General features: G+C 44.9%; 1 protein-coding gene across 1 annotated transcript in view; it reads right to left on the bottom strand.

Moving 5' to 3' along the window:
- The window catches only part of EFNB2 (ephrin B2), a 44,572-nt gene extending 28,474 nt beyond the window's left edge, over window positions 1–16,098 (bottom strand). The window contains exon 1 of the mRNA XM_069802353.1: window positions 15,965–16,098. Within this exon, the coding sequence (XP_069658454.1) occupies window positions 15,965–16,092 (128 nt within the window). The 5' untranslated portion in view covers window positions 16,093–16,098. The remainder of the gene's footprint in view (window positions 1–15,964) is intronic.
- Window positions 16,099–16,237: the final 139 nt, after the last annotated feature.

The raw sequence follows: 16,237 nt of genomic DNA, 5'->3' as shown, positions 1-16,237 counted from the left end.
TTACCGATTCCCAAAGACTCTGAACTGCCTAAAATCCAAAAACATAGACCAGAGCTCTCTGTCAGAGTCCTTTGATCCATACAGAGCCTTCACATTAGTTTCTGTCATATTCAACATCATATACAAAGATATGCCATGTGGATATAAGGTATACACCCAGCTGTAAACCCAAAATGCTTTTTTGCAGAAGCGGTGATTTTATAGGACTGATCTCACTCCAGTTTAAATGGATTAAGTAAACGTGAATTCAGTGAGAAGAGGATCAGTAACTGCTGTGGAACTGACAGGAAAAAAAGCTTCATCAAAAAAGATTAATGTGGAGTGAGTGCCTCAAAATGGGTATGGAATTTCGTTAAAAAGAAAGGCACCACTCTTAGGTGAAGTCTCTGCAAGAAAAATTCCCATAGTGTGACACAGCAAGACGACAGACTGGTTTTATACACAGACTAACAAATGAAACTTTGAAAACAAAGTAAGTACAGCATTTCATATTATTAAATTTTTAAAGTGAGTTTTGGAAGCTACTTTTCTTTGCCAGTGCAGTATTATTAGATTATTTTAATACTATAACAAAGTTTTACAGAACATGCTAAATAGGGACAGTTTTGAATTTAAATAAATTTAAGAAGTTTAATCTGCTGACCTTTATTTATATGTAACATTTTTCCACACAGTTAATGAAACCATTAATGTAAGCAATGGTTACTTGCATTAATAGGACTTGCAGGCTAGAAACTAAATGGAATTCAAACAAATAAATAAACAAATACATTCACGCTCATCCCTTAAGATCTTTAATGGTGAGTACCACATTATACAAAACCAGATTATAAAATACCATAACACAAGTTTCTAAAGCTGCAGCACTGGTATTCCTCACTTCCACTGGAAGGGAAGAACCTCTTCTCAGGGCTCAGGCTCTCCTGCAATAAAATCCTGCAGCAAGCCCATAAATGCTTTGAAAGAGTCCCCTGAAACTGTAGCTCATCTCCATCCCAGGGTTTGTGGTACCTCCTTGTCCTCCCCCTTCCTCACCTCTGATGGAGCCCATCTGCTTTGGGACTACCTGGGGGAAATGCTTGCAGGGCACTGAGAAAGGGAACGGTCAAGGGTTTATTTTCTTTTAATCACCACCCTGGACACAAAAGGGTAGTGGTGCCACCATTTTGTGCGTCTCGAGTAGCCATGCCAATGGATGCTGTTCTTGGTGCCTTTTCCTGGACCCATTCTTACTGAAATCAGTTGCAAAACTTCCATTGACTCCAGTAGGGCAAAACAATGCAATATGTTTACAACTGAAATCTTAATAACCTATACAGAATTATTCTGCAGCATTATTACGTTTTCTCAAAATTTTAAGTGGACAGGGAATGAGGAGCATGTATGAAATTTTAGCTGTTTCATTTAACAAGTCATTGCACTACCTTTTGAAGAATACTAGAGGAACGCATTTAAAATACAACAAAGGATTTCTAATAAGCGTAAAACAAGGATGGGCTGAAAGTGCATGCACTTCTCCCCAAAGAAAACATTTTTTTGCATGGACCCACAGGATTTGACAGCCAAATTGTACCATCTCATCACAGTCTTAAAGGCACAGAGCTTCCAGTGTACAAAGAGACACCCACAGATGCCATCCCTCTTCAACCATGTCAGAAAATGCCCTGACCGGTCTCCTAGAAAGATGTGTCATGAGCTTCCTTCACCAAATAACTGGTGTGACTATTGCTGTTGCAGAGATACAGACACTCACTTCTTTGCTCCATCCAGCTTAGGACGGTCACAAGTCTAAAGGCGCCTTGCGCTCGAGAGAGCCCAAAACCTGCAGCCAAGACGTGACACTTGGCAAGAACCGTACCCCTGCCACCCTTTGCAGATACGGAAGGTCACCTGCAAGCCGGCACCAAAGACATCCTCTTGGAGACACTCTAAGAGAAAAGAAAACCTGGTTCCTTAAAAGCTGTGATGTACGAAGTTACGGATGCGATTCATCCCGTGGAAAAGGAAACGAGCCAAAGGAGGTGCCGCAGACTCTCCTTCAGGGCTACCCCGATCCTGGGCTCCGGCAGAGGCAGCTGACTCTGCCGTTCCTGCCCAGGGGACCAGGGCATCTCAGGGTGGCCATGGACTCGGGGGTGCCAGGAGCCCCCTGTTCCCAGCCCACCCAGCCAAGCAGAGGCAGTGCCCTCCCTGCCTTCAGCCCACCAGCGGGCAGCTGCCGGGAGGGTTTTGCTGTAAGATGGCCTTGTCTGGTTCAACTGGACACCACCGCCGCCTGCAAGAGATGGTTTAGTTTTGCTGGAAAGCTGCCCTTTCCCTCGCCACTTGGCTCTCACTCACAGAACAAAGCAAAAAACCACTCGCATAACTAAAACCTTCAGACCAACTTGTGCTTTTTACCCCTCTGTCCCCAGTGTAAATCCAGGGTGCAAAAATGGATGTGCAGTTTTTCCTCCTGTAAAAGGGAAGCACATTTTCCTCTGCCTTAAAAAAACCCTCTGAGAGCAAAGATCCATCTGTTTGGTTTTTCCTCTACAATGAGAACCGAGATCCGGGGTTTTTGCACAAGGACATGTAGCCTGGCTTAGAACATCTACCACATGGGTAAGGCTTGAAATGCTGAGAAGATGTACGATTTGTTTTTTTACCAAAGTTGACACAGGTATTTTTTCAAAAAGATCTAGATTTTATATTCAGTTTTCATACATGACCTCCACATAAAGCACTATTAATAGCAATTAACTTTTTGTATTATTGTGCAGAAAGCAATTACTGCTCTGCTAAAAGTACTTAAAGCACTAGAGAATTCTGATCCATTTACTAAATCAATTCCGGTTACCACAAAAGAACCGCTAATGTGCTTCAGGACAGTCTTCTAACTAAGGGGGGGGGGGCGGGGGGAGGGAGGATGGATATGACCAATGTTCTATTTTAAAGTGTATTATATTAACATTTCATCAGCATTTACAGAAATATGAACCCTCACACCAGTGCTGGACTTTCTCAGCTTCAGCAAACAGGGAATCACTCCTCAAATCACTGCTCGCTCTCTCTCCTACACAAGCATGGAAACACACACAGGCACATTCTCCTTTTTATTGCATTTCAGCAGAAACATGCTTTCTACATAGAGTTTAAAAACTGCAAGTGGCTGCAGTGGAGAGCAGCAGCCAATCTGTATAAATGGCTTATTCTGAGGAATTTCTGAAAGAGAAAACACTCAGTAGGTGCATTGTAATTAGTCGCTCTTTCTAGTTACCTCTTGACAAATGATGCATATGGGTCTGGATGAGAGCCCAACTCTTGACCCATGCCACCACTACACACTTTAGTACTTCAAGCTGAAACCCCTAGCCTCAGCATTCTTTTGTTTTTTCAGAAACGCGGTGCTGGTAATGCACAACTTGAGAACCAGACATGAGTAGCAAAGTTGGAATTCTTTCAGAAGTGCTTAGTATAACTATGTCCTAAATATATCTGACGAAAGCTTCCTTCCTTCGATTCCTTCCAAATATGTAGCATGTATCAGGACCGGGTTAAGGGACAGAACGTGGAAATAACACACAGCAAAACACCATTCCGGCAATGCTTAACGATATGTTCTGGCCACATCTGTAAGCCTTTCGAACTGAAGATTTTCATGTGATTATTATTTTAAACAGGGGAGCTTAGAAGCCTATTGAGAAATGCAATTTTTGCCACAAAAAGGACCCTTAAAAAATAACTATTTTTTTGGACAGCCCGTGACTGCCCCCTTTGGCACTTCCCCATTAGGACAGGTTTCAGCACAACACCCGGAGCAGCACAGCGGGTCTCGGGGTACGGGCTCAGGGTACAGCCACCGGGAACCCCCCTACACACCACCGCACCGGCGGGCCCTGCTCGGGGACACCTTCTGCTCACCTGCGCTGTGAATAAATAAAATACCGAGCCTTCACAGTCCCTCATCTTCCATGGAAGAGATCAGGAATGGATGGTCTAAATCACCGTCTTCCATTTTCATCTGCATGTATATGGGCAACCCGGAAAGAAGGGGATATTGCTCATTAACACTAGTTGTCTCTCTAGGAGAGTTTTCTAAAGCAAAGCTCATCTGCAACTCGCATTTGGTTTTCTTCATCAGGAAGAAAAGAATGACAAAGGGCTTTCCAGTCAGAGGCCGTTCATGTGTTAGCGTTCCCTTAGCTGAAAGGATGGGTGTACCCTTCAGAAGAAAACTTCACAAACTGGCAGGCAAGAATACTTTCATGAAAGGTGAAGACAAGAAGCCTAGACATTCAAATACCCTGCAAGCCTACAGGCATAAACCCGTTCTGCAACTCCGCACTGCAATTACAGTCAGTACGGAATCCACGTATGTCTGCGTGTGTCCACCTATATCTACAAAAGGTAATAAATCTACAGTCTAGTGGCCAGTTATTTACAAAACACTAATTCATTATGACAGAGCCAGAGGGGGACCTGTCCTGCCCCAACCCTCAGCTTCCATTTGACAAAGTCCATGTGCCGCTGTGTAGACTTATATTTAAACTTAATCCATTTTCCTCTGTCATCTTACAATTACAATACAAGTCACAATAATATTAAATTTCACTGCCTACAGCATTGCACAATTGAACCATTACTGTAATGAAAACTGACTCCCTTTGATATTAACACTGGTGTTTTCTCTCATTTGCTAGCCATGAAGTACAGGAAGAAACCAATGTTGTTTTAATTAAAGAATTGTTGTTCAAAATATGCTACTGGGAATATTAAAGTAGTTCTTTCCTCTTGCAGCAAAGATAATCAGGTATTTATATGGCTTGGATTTTTTGGGGGGGAAAAAAAAAAATCTGTGCCATGAATTCAGCGTTAACACAAACCCACTGCTCTACTTGACCTGTGCTCACAGAAGCAGGGTGTGCCAAACCCAAGAAAGATGGTGCTTGACTGAAAAGCTGAAGAGCAGTAGTTAGCATGGAATGGAAAGTCAAACCAAACCGTGTGTGCTTCCTACACAAGTCACTAAAGTCTTTGCTTTTACAAAGCTGACAGAGAGCAGCCGGCATTTGCCAAAGAACTACTTTTCAAAAAGGGCACTGTAAATCACAAGAGAGAAACAATAAAACCAGATTGTTCTATTGCTGTGCTATTCTGTGCTCTTCTCCACCGCTCCTATTACAAAAACAAATGTCTTGTGTCGGCCACAATACAAGGATACCAACCAAAGTTCGCAGTCTTCCTTCTCTTGACTACAATTTGTTCACACCTGTACAGTCTTGTTCCAAGACATGCTCCGAGCAAAGTCTATAGAAGAGGGCGGGGACTGTCTTGTTACTTGATGAGACATTAATAATCGGTGATTAGATCTCAAATTCAAAGAAAAAATTTCAGCTGCTTTGCAGTTGTTAGAAAATATATTATTGCATACCATTTGCCTGCATAAGTAAACACTGGAAGCAGCAGAAGTCGTTAGCTCACAACTTTCAGGAAAAGTTATGCCAAATCAATAACAGCATTGTATGACAAACCAAAGCTATTTTGGCAAATCATTGTTATGCAAAGATTTTCAGAATCCAGTTACAACTCTCTATCAGTCCTATACCACAACCTTTTCCTCTTTATATTAAAAAGACAGTTTTCAGGTGAGAGAAAATGACCTTGAGCAAAAATCCAAATGGGAGATTACAAGCAGCCTGCACTTGCATCTCACATTAAACCCAAGATTCAGCCACTTGCAAGTGTGGAGAGCCCACGTTCTTACATTAAATACCAGCTTTTCCAAAGTTTGACTGACTTGCAGAAGCAGCATAAAACTGGGTGGCCACTGCCACCTCCAAGACAGTAGTAATATATGACCTCCCAAGAACCAGTTTTTGGCCCACTGCAGGTCCAACCCTCTCAAACTAAGCTAAACTGATGCTGGAATAGTTTAAAAACTCCTGTAAAGGTCCAGAAGTGCATTCAAGACTAGATCGGTCATCCCCACCCCGGGTGGAAGAGTCCATCAGAGGGGTTCAGCAGATGGCTGGGAACAGCGGGAGCTCCAGCCACTCCATTTGAAACCACTGATTGAAATTTGAAATTGCCAGACACTGGCATTTTAACAAAATGCTCAGCCTGTGCACTCCGTGCAAACTGGGTTCTCTCCCAGGGGGTCACCCAGGCTCCTGGGAACAGCTAGGTCGCCCTCAGCAATCAGTCATCAGTGGAAATGTGCTGCTGGCATTACACGGAAATGCAAGCAAAAGCACAGAAAACTGGGTTCCAGCAGAGCTACTGCTGCAGCCAGACCTCCAGGAACAAAGCTGGTGGACCCGCTCGAGCTTCCCAGCCGGCACAAGGTATCACCATTGGTACGGCTACGCTGACTACTGGCAAGCCACATGAAAATTAAGACTCTGCCCAAATGCAGACAGGGCTGTAGCTTCTGACATCATTTTCTGATATAAAAAAAAACTGTAATGAAGCTTCAGAGAGATCTGTTTTTGTCCAACCCCAAAAAAACTTTTCACTCTGGCCTTGGTTCAAGACAGCTCATGCTTAAATTCGTCCCGCTTCAGCAAAAATATTCAGCATTCAGCACATGCTTAACACAAGATTTTCTCAATAAGGACGGTTTCCTGAGTCAGGCATCAGTGCCATCTTGCTCGCCTTGCTGTCACAGACCAATCCACAGAATGGAAAAGACTGTAATAAGCAACAAATTTATGAAGATTCGGCTTTTGTTTTTCTTCAAAAAGTGCCTGAAAACTGTCTGATAGAAGGAACGATTACCACTAAAAATCGTCTCTTTCAAAATATTTATCACGCAGACTAGTAGTCTTGCCTGCCAATGTGACCTTCCCTGTTCAGCTCATCTATATAGCTTGGAAATACCTTGGAAAAAGAAAACCCCACAAAACTTAAAGGTCAGGTGTTGTGCAGCGATTAAGCTAGCCTGCTTATGAACTAAACTGAAATTAATTAAGTATCAAGAAACCAACCGAAGTGTGGACAGTGAATGCTATGGGATTGCAAATCCTCAAAAGGAGTCAAGATGTTCCCAACTCCAAATTTACACTTTTATCCAGTCAGGTATAGAAACCAACTGCTGCTCAGGCAGTAGGTAAGCAGATGGCAAGCACCAGCAAAAATGAAAATGTGAAACGATGCACCACTCGAAGAGTCAGAAGCGCAGTTATGTGTGCTTTCATCAGTGCTCGCTGCATAGGTTCCTTAAACAAACTGCTTCAAACTTGCAGAACATCAAAAGCCAGATGGGTCTTCCTGAATGAATCCACAGGCAAGGAGCCAGGATTCCCGTTTGCTGCAGAAATAGGCCTGGACTTGATTTGAGTCTTCTGAGCTCTGACAGGCTGGAGTCTGGCAGAACTCCCAATCCAAAATAAAATAGCATTCAATTGCGAATGGGCTTTAACTAATAATAATAATAAATTTTAAATCCCTCTTATTAGCTTTAACATGCACTTCCCTTTACAGTGCATTGTTCACCTTCCCCACCGCTGTTCTTTGATTTGGGTTCCGGAGTAAATGCACTATTCAAACAAAAGCTAACAAAACGGTGAGAAGTAATTTGCAGCATCACGGATTTTTCAGCCTAACGTATCATTCCACCACCTAACCTATCCTCCCGCGTAAGACAAGCCATATAATTTCTCATTTTCTGTTGACGATGTGTAAAACTTGATTATGCTTTAAAGTGTACACAGCTCTGAAGCCTACTAAATAAAGTCTTGTAAATCCTATTTTAGCCATTAACCACGAGACACTTCAAAAGAACACTATAGGTAGAAACCCCATCTTATAGTTATGTATATGCCATACATCAGGAATGATTCACCTAGCAACATAATCCTCTACCAGCCTTTATCTTTTTTGGCTCGGAACCTACATTTAAGACCAGAAGAAAGCATACACTATTACATCAAAGTTTAAATCAGCTGCATTATAATTATCATGCTGATACCGCAATAAACACTGGGTGTTGGCTGGCCAGGATTGCCAAAAAAGATAGAGGTCCTGCCCTTATTTGCTGTCTTTGACAAAGTATATAATCACATCAAAGGAAAGTTCTCTGCAGCACAGTTAACAGGGGAAAAAAAAAAACAACTGGATGTTCTCTTTCCTCAAGTAAAATGATAGATTTTGTTCATTACAAGAAAATTAAAATTTGGCCTATAACGAAAAAACAATTATAATGTAAAGCCCTTGTAGGCTCATGTAATACTCACTGAAATCACTGGAGGTATTTTGATGGAGTTGGACAGAAGCTAGACAGAAGCCTTGAACATATTTATCTACTTGCAACTAGAAACACAAAGTACTAAATGACACGTCTGAATACGGAATTTAAAATTATCTCTCGTAATGCTGCATCTAAGTCTGCTCGAAGACTGTTGAAAATCAGGCTAAGATTGACAAGCACCAAAAAAAAAAAGACAAAAAGTAACAAATAATTCAAAGTGACCCTGAGGACACTTCAGGTTTAGGGAATTTCTGTGCGCCCGCTCTCCAGCCTCGGTTTTGAAGCCCCAGCCGCCCGGGTCTGGGCCGCCATTTTGGCGTCAGGCCTGGCCCTCAGAGCCGCACCGAGGGCCGCGGGCCCGTTTCCCCAAGCCCCTCTGCTGTCCTGGGGCTGGCGCTGGGGTCTTCTTCCCCCCAGTTAGGGAACTGGAGTGCAAATGGCAAAACCTCTGTGTTTTAAGTACATCTTGGAGTTGATGTACGTCAGTGAAAAACGTGCGCGTCAGGCGAGGGGAGCCTGCGGCGGCTTCGGCAGGGGCCCAGGGCGCCCGGGCCTGCTCTGCCCGGGATGGGCCCCGTGAAGAAGAATTACCCCCCGACCCCCTCTCTGGCTCTCCCAAACCCGCCGAGCCCGATCCGGTACATCTCCGAAATGTGACGTGACAGGCAGGTTCGAAAGCTAAATGTTGGATAATGGTGGGCAAACAAAGGACATCGGTTTTTGCATTATTTCTTTAATTACTTTAACCCTTGTTCGAACAGAAAGCATAAGGCCAGAGTAATTCAGCTTCTCCCTTTGTCATTTGCCTGCCATAAATATGCACCAGTCTGCATTTGAAAAGCTGAAGGAGGCCGCAAGCTTGCTGGACATTTATCATGCTCTGTTCCCTGTTAACAAGCAAATACTTTAGTTGAATGGCCCATTAGCAATCATTGTCAAATGCAGAATGCAAGGTGCTTGGATGTGACCCGCCTGTAAATTAGATGAGAGTGCCCCTGCGCTTTGGAGAATTTCAGCAAATGAATCGGGTCTTTTGATATACGTTTGTGAAGGTTAAGCTGCAAGAGAGGAGACGTATCTCAGCTCTTCAGGCCCCGTATATTCCGCCAATCCGTTCGGCTCCCTATATGCACTTGTTTATTTTGCATTTGTTCGGCTCCAGCAGCTTGACAGTTTTGGTTCTGGTTCCCTTTTCAGTCAGAATTGTGAAGCTTTCCAGCTTACTACAGGGTAGGCTAAGAATGACAAATTCAAGCATGTAATCAACATCTTCATAAAAAAAAATCCAGAAAATGAAAGAAAAAACCCCCCAAACTTAAAAAGTGTCCGAGTCACTGCCAAAGAAACAGCATGAATTCCATTTTGCCGAGCTCATCCCAGGCTCATTCCCACTAAAGAAAGACACAACTGTTATTGTAGGCTTCGGTGTTTTTTCCCCTTATGTCTAGACTCTGCCTAACAAATGCAGAGTGCCTTCTTTCGCCTCTTAGCAGAGAAATGAGCAGGCAATAAAGTAAATATTTCTCGTTTGAATCGTGCCCCTGATTTGCAATGTAATGCTGACTTTAAGTTGTGGCTGTTCACGGTTGTCAGGTGGGTGGAAAAGCAAGTCTTAACTATTTAGAAGGCTCTTGAAGAGAAAAGGCAAGGGAAAAAAAAAAATCCAAGCAGCTGCACTAGGAGAGGTATTTTACTACCTATACAGCCGCAAATCGCTTAAAGTAAATGACAAAACAATGGCTAAATTGTCTGCCGGCTGAACTCCAGGGGCTGACGGCAAACTCATCCCAATGATTCTAAGTTGGGGAGAAGGGGTAGGCAGATGCTTATCTCATGCATTTCTAGATTTCAGCCTGCCTTTCGGAAATAAATACCACCTAGAGACTAAGCCAGATCAATTTGCTTATCTGCAGCTTTATTGGTAAATAGGAATGGATGCTGGTTTGCTTGTGGTTTGGGTATTGGTTGGGTTTTTTTCTTTTGTATTTTTGCAGGATGGGAAACACAAGAGATGCTGAAGTATCACCTGGCCAAGGCACAGACAATGCAGCATGTTTATCTTTGCTGCTCCCATGGAGTGCGAGATGGAGACCCCAGCCTGAAACACAGCCGAAATCAAAAGGTCTGTTTTCTTTCCAGATAACTCCGGTCCTACCTATCCCCTCTGCTCTCTGTTCCTTGCCAGCATGCCCCTGCCCAAAGCCCAAACAGATTAAGGCAACAAACCCCAAGTGCAGCTAATTCTTCAGAAAGGCTGCTGCTAGGGCAGGAGTTAAAAAGGAAAATCTTCCACACCTAACAATTGCAGCCATCTCAAGTTTTAATCGGTCCCCATCTCGGCAGAAAGCAGTAAATGAAATCTATCTTTACCATATTATACGCCACCAATGAGCAAGAACTGAGCAGCTTTTCTTTACTGCTTTAACCATCCCAAGCCACAAGTAGGCCTTTCATACTTTCTAATCCCGGCCCCCAAGTTTTGTGTGGTTCTCACATAATACCTTACAGCCTGGAGCAAGGCCCTTCGTCTCCAACACCCCTTTCAGAGACGTGTCATTTCTAACATCAAGCTAATCTATATGTTGCCATGGCATCACCCTTTATCTGCCTTTACATCTTATGAACTGCATGGATTTACCACATTATTTTTATCTGAAAGACAGAAAATGGTGGTTTTATTGCCATACAATCAGATTACTGCTGCTAGTTTCTCTATGCCTTTTTACCATACTTCAATCAAAAGGGATCAGTTTCTTTATACTCTGCCCTTGATTTACATTACATCTGTAAAGACCTAGTCTGGGTTGTAATCCCCTTATTAACTATGACCAGGGTTGATTTGCCTAAAAATAAAAGCAAATTGTGTCAGACCTTTTCACTTTGTTTTTGATTCGGAACTACAAAATGGATTACTAAAGAAATCTTCAGAGTTCACACGGCTGGTATAGTACTGAATTTAAAATGAGAATTAAACAAGTTAAACATGGGAGCTGTGTCAACGGTTTACATTTTCCATCATGGGAGAAAGGCTGAACTGCGTTTGTCTTTGTGTTCTCTGGCTTTAAAGAGACAATGAAGCCACAGGAGTTTTTCCAAGCTCTTCTGACACTGTCCATTTGCCATCCCTCCCTTCCTCTGCTTTTCATGCAACTCCCCCCCAAAACTCTTCTCCCTTGCCACTCCCTCCCCACCCCCCCAAAAAACCCTCCCCTCGCTCAAGACAACAGTGTTCCGCTTAAAAGTCTGTATTCTGTGGCACTGCGTATTTTAATCAAAATATTTCGAGCAGTTTAACATTCCTATTTAAGTTTCCACAACGCCTCGCAAAGAATGAGCTCATAAGCAAATCCATGTAGATGTATGATAAATGACCTGAAAAACAGGTTTCTTTATGTCAGCAGCCAAGGCAGGCAGACATTAGGCATACATGAATAACATTTTAATCACTATTTTTTTTTCAGAAGAACACTTTCTTCTCATTTGCAACAAGCAATTTCAAGTGCTACAGGTTGCACAACACACGAAGATCAGATTCTCAAAAAAAAAAAAAAAAAAAAAGCCCCAAAAGCAACCCTGGCCCTGGCTGCTGCGCAGGTCTCTCTCTGTGCCAGCATGTCAGGGCAGCCACCTCGGGTCCTCCCCTGACTTCCCATTACAGGAGCCTGGGCTGAATTCGAGACCATCCCTCACACGTAAAGTGATGGGACTTCCTCAAAATGAAACAGGAAAAGGGGGGAAAAAGGGAGGGGGGGGAAGAGGGAGAACTTGAGTGATTTTAGCTTGACTTGTAGTCACTGCCTTTCTAAAGGCAATTAGTTCATTAAACAAAGTGAAATAACATAGCACAGCTTACAGATAACATGCCTTAAGATAATTACTATAAATAATATAGCAATTATACTCCACGTATAAAAGGCAGAGGAAAATAACCAGCTGAAGAATTCGGCCTTCAGTTTGTTCTGAATTCATTTTGCTAATTCACTTGTGCTTCGGAGACCTGGCTACGAATGCCAGAGATATCAAATGGCCTGGAAGCCACCACTCACTCCTTGTATTAGCATGCCAAGTGTCAACAGCTATGTTTTGGGTACAATTTAGGAGCATGTGTTTAAATCATTTTAACCTTCCACTCCTGTTTCTCCAGCTTGAAGCTGTAATTGCCAAGGTTAGAAAGTGCGGTCCCACGACACAGGGCTCCCAAATAAATTCTTGTCTAGCTGAGAGGCTCCCAAACATGTTGTGAGATATCGTTTCAGCAAGCTCTTTGTGCTCCGGCTGGCTCGCCTGTCCTGTGAAACAACGGCTGTCCATTACCTACAGTTTATCATCCTGACAAAATGTGAGGAATGTGGATGTGAAAGCACTAACAATTCCACCCCTGGTGCTTTCTCCTTTTTTTCCCCTCTCTATATTAAAACCGACAAGATTAACCCAAATGCAAACTGCAGAGCATAGTTCAAGGGGCTATTCAATCCGCAGTGAATGCGCATTTGTTTACCTACAAAAATAAGAATTTCAGATACAATGAGAAGCAGACTAGTCTATATGCTACTGAATAGAACATTTAACAGGGTCATCAATTGTAGTTTATTTTATCAGTTTCTGACATGTTAGCATTCATTCAGAGGTGGGCTGTGAAATGTCCCATATATAACTGGTTATCAGAGGGAGAGAAAAACAGCTATATAATCTAACTTAATCAGTGTCAAAGGCACCAATTGTGAGGATAACCTTCCACATGTCACCAAGGGGAACCGCTTTGCTCACCGGCCTATAGCACGCAGTGAGTAGCGACACTTGGACATAAGCAATGGTTTTTTCAATGAGATTTCTCCACCGGCTGACTAAAAGGCACCCCATATACCACTATGTGCGGTCCTGTGTGCCAAAGGCGGTGCTGAGGCCTTGTGAGGTGAAACTGAGGTAAGCCGTGCTATCTCATATACATCGTTTGTCTTGGCAGAAACAACACAGGCAGAAAGTCCCCCATTAAAAAGTGTCAACAGGAGTTAAGTCCTCAGAGCAATTTTTCTCGTGTTTTCAGATCATGAGATCTAAGGTCCTTCAGAGGCCAAGTGTGTAAAGTCTACCAAAAGCATCCTGCAACACTGATGTTTAACCTCCCCAGCAATAAAGTCGCAGGTATAATTATTTTATGTATCTTAAATCTTACGATTTGGTCGAGGCAATAAAAGCAGATCTCTATGAAGGGAAGGGGGGGGTGGGGGTGGAAAGGGGGAGGGAGCTCTGTGTTCAAATGGCTACCGCATGCGCTCCGTCCCAGCCACCTGCTAGAAATTATAACCTCTAAACTTCTGTGCAAAGCCAATTCAGTTTATACGTTCACCTTCACCTAAAATTTATTATTTCATACTTTATATTAACCTGACTAACAACTTCTCCCAGCATTTAATTGCCTACCTGTTCGGCAGATTTATGCGTTGAGGCTTTCAATAGAGTTAAATGCACAGCTTCCCTGAATAAATTAACCGGCACCGAAGATAGTTATTATTTCAAACCGAGGAAGGAGCTTTATTATTATACTTCGCCAAGACCCATTCAGCAGCTTACTTCTGGAGCTAACATCCAGCCTGAATCCAGAGCGAGGACAACCTCGTCTAAGGAGAAATTATTCAGTATCCTTCAGGCGAACAGTTGTGATGAGAATTAGTAAGAAATCCTTGCTCCCAGAAGCAGAGCCGTCTCACCGGCAGCAATATCAGTAATGCGTTTGTAAGCTTCCTCGAACTCCGGGCCTGCGAGTGCCCTATAAATCACTAGCCCCAGCAATTGAAAAGACTAATTTTAATAGTGCACTCCTTCACCGTGGTGATTAAGCCTCGATGAATCACTCAAGAAAACTCAATTACATCAACAGCACAGCCTATTTTTAAGCGCGCGTTTAAGTTGAAAAAGTAATTAGGCACTATCATTAGATCTACCATTAACAACATCCAAACCTTTTTTTTGTAATCAGGGAGTTCGGAATTAGCCGAGAGGAGACGCCGCTCGCAGCTGACACGGGAACCGTACCCCCAGGCCCGCACGGAGGGCTGAAGGCGGCGGCTCGGACGCCCTCCCGTCCCCGCCGGCGATAACGAGGGACACGGCGGCCAGCGGCCGGGGGAGCGGCCGGGGGGAGCGCCCGGCGCGGCCCGGGCTCTCCCGCGTTGGCACAGTGACCTCTGGAGGCACCGGCCGGGCCGGCCCACGGACCCGGGCGACGCGACCCCGGCTCGCAGCCTCCCGACTGTCGAGAACGCAGCGGCCAGGTCGCTTTGTTCGCGGATGCTCCGTCGTACCTTCCTCACGGCGAAGGAAGGCTTGGGCTGGGCGGCAGCAGCAAAGCTGCCGAGCCACAGGCTGGAGCTAAACTTTATTTTAACTGGCTTCCCGCCTGGCGCAGAGATAAAACGATCATCTGTCACACAGTGCTAGGAATAAAACCACCGGACTGAGCAGTCCGCAGCAGTCCTGTCGGTCTCCATGTGATTTTTTTTATTTAAAGAGAGATCAGGAAACTTTTCGGTAAAGAATCTTACAGAGATGCAGCAAATATGTCCATTATTGAAAAAACACTGGCAGACATCTGCAGTGAGTTTTTCCTTCAGTGGGAGCAAGGGTAGGTAAGTAGTCTTGCTCTCCAGCCGTCATTGATAAACTGGAGATGCTGCTCCGAACTTTGAAATCTCCACCCCACTCCCGGAGACCCTGCCACCTACCCGGCGTGAACCCCCGAGCCAGGAGACACTCACTCTGCTCGCCTTGCCTCATCGCCACCCAACATCGCCTCTAAAAAGTCCCCCGGGAAAACAAGACGTGGGTTCAATCGGAAATTCGAAATTCAGCTAACACACTGCATACGGTTTGCTTTCAAATACACAGAAGTGAAGACACAGCACGAGTTAAAAGAAGTTATTTTAACCCAGTTCTGGTGTAAAACGCCCTAAACTCATTACAGACCACGTCTTCCCCCCGTGATCTCCGTTCTCTAAAACAGTGGTTCTAATCACAGAAGTTCAGAGGATTTCACAACTGAACCAAGCCAACTTTTATTTTGCATGTCAAAAATGAAAGGGGACAAAAAGAGAAGTGGGAACACTTTTTCATCACCGACTGGGATTTCTCTTTAGAAACACGGGCCACTTCCCGAAGAGTTCTTCTTCCCCACAGCAAGAATTGTGTATGTTTAAGAAGTTTTTTAAAGGATACGCTTCTGTTTTAAGAGTGTGCTTTGCGAGCGAAGTCCTGGGAACGCATGTACTTTTTCGCCTGGGTTTGTTAATGAAGAATGACACTAAATGGTTGTGTGACGGGTAATGCTTACTTCATTACTCACTGCCATGTGCCTCCATACCATCAACTCCACGACCAAATTTAGCCCTGCTATAACCAGATGGAACTTCGCGGGAGTCAGCGGGATGAGTCTGCACCCGCAGACGGACGACTCTTAGAGGATCGCCCCCCTTCCCCCGCAGCCCACCGCCGCCCGCCTCCCCTGCTCCGACCCTGGGGGGGGGCAGCGGCTCCGCGGCGGAACTCCCGCGGGTTCCAGCCTGCCGCTGCCCCCCCTCCCGGGCCAGCTCCGCCGTCACACCGACCAGCCGACCCCGGGGAAGCCCCAGGCCCGAAGTCCCCGGCGGCCGCCGCTCGCAGCCTTCCCCCCCCCCCCCCCCGTGATTCCCGGCGCCCCCCCAGCTCCGCGCACCGCCGGCCCCCGGGATGGGAACTTACTTGGGGTTGGAGGAATTCCAGTAGATGGGATCTAAAACGATGGACCTGGCCAGCGCGGTTCTGCACAAAACCATCGCGACTCCCCAGCAGTACTTCCAGGCGGAGGCGTCGCGCCGCCGCGCTGCCATGGTGGCGGGCGGCACCGGGTCCGTCCCCCCCCCGGAGCCTCGCCAACGCCGCTGCCCCGGCACCTGAGCGGCAACGGCGGGGCGGGTGGGGGCGGTATCCCAACAGCCGGGACGGCCGGTAGGGAAGAAAGAACGAAAAAGAAAA

This window comes from Haliaeetus albicilla, chromosome 15, assembly GCF_947461875.1.
Source record: "Haliaeetus albicilla chromosome 15, bHalAlb1.1, whole genome shotgun sequence".
Classification (NCBI taxonomy): domain Eukaryota; kingdom Metazoa; phylum Chordata; class Aves; order Accipitriformes; family Accipitridae; genus Haliaeetus; species Haliaeetus albicilla.
The sequence above is the reverse complement of the archived record's forward strand: the minus strand, read 5'-3'. Positions and strand labels throughout refer to the sequence as shown.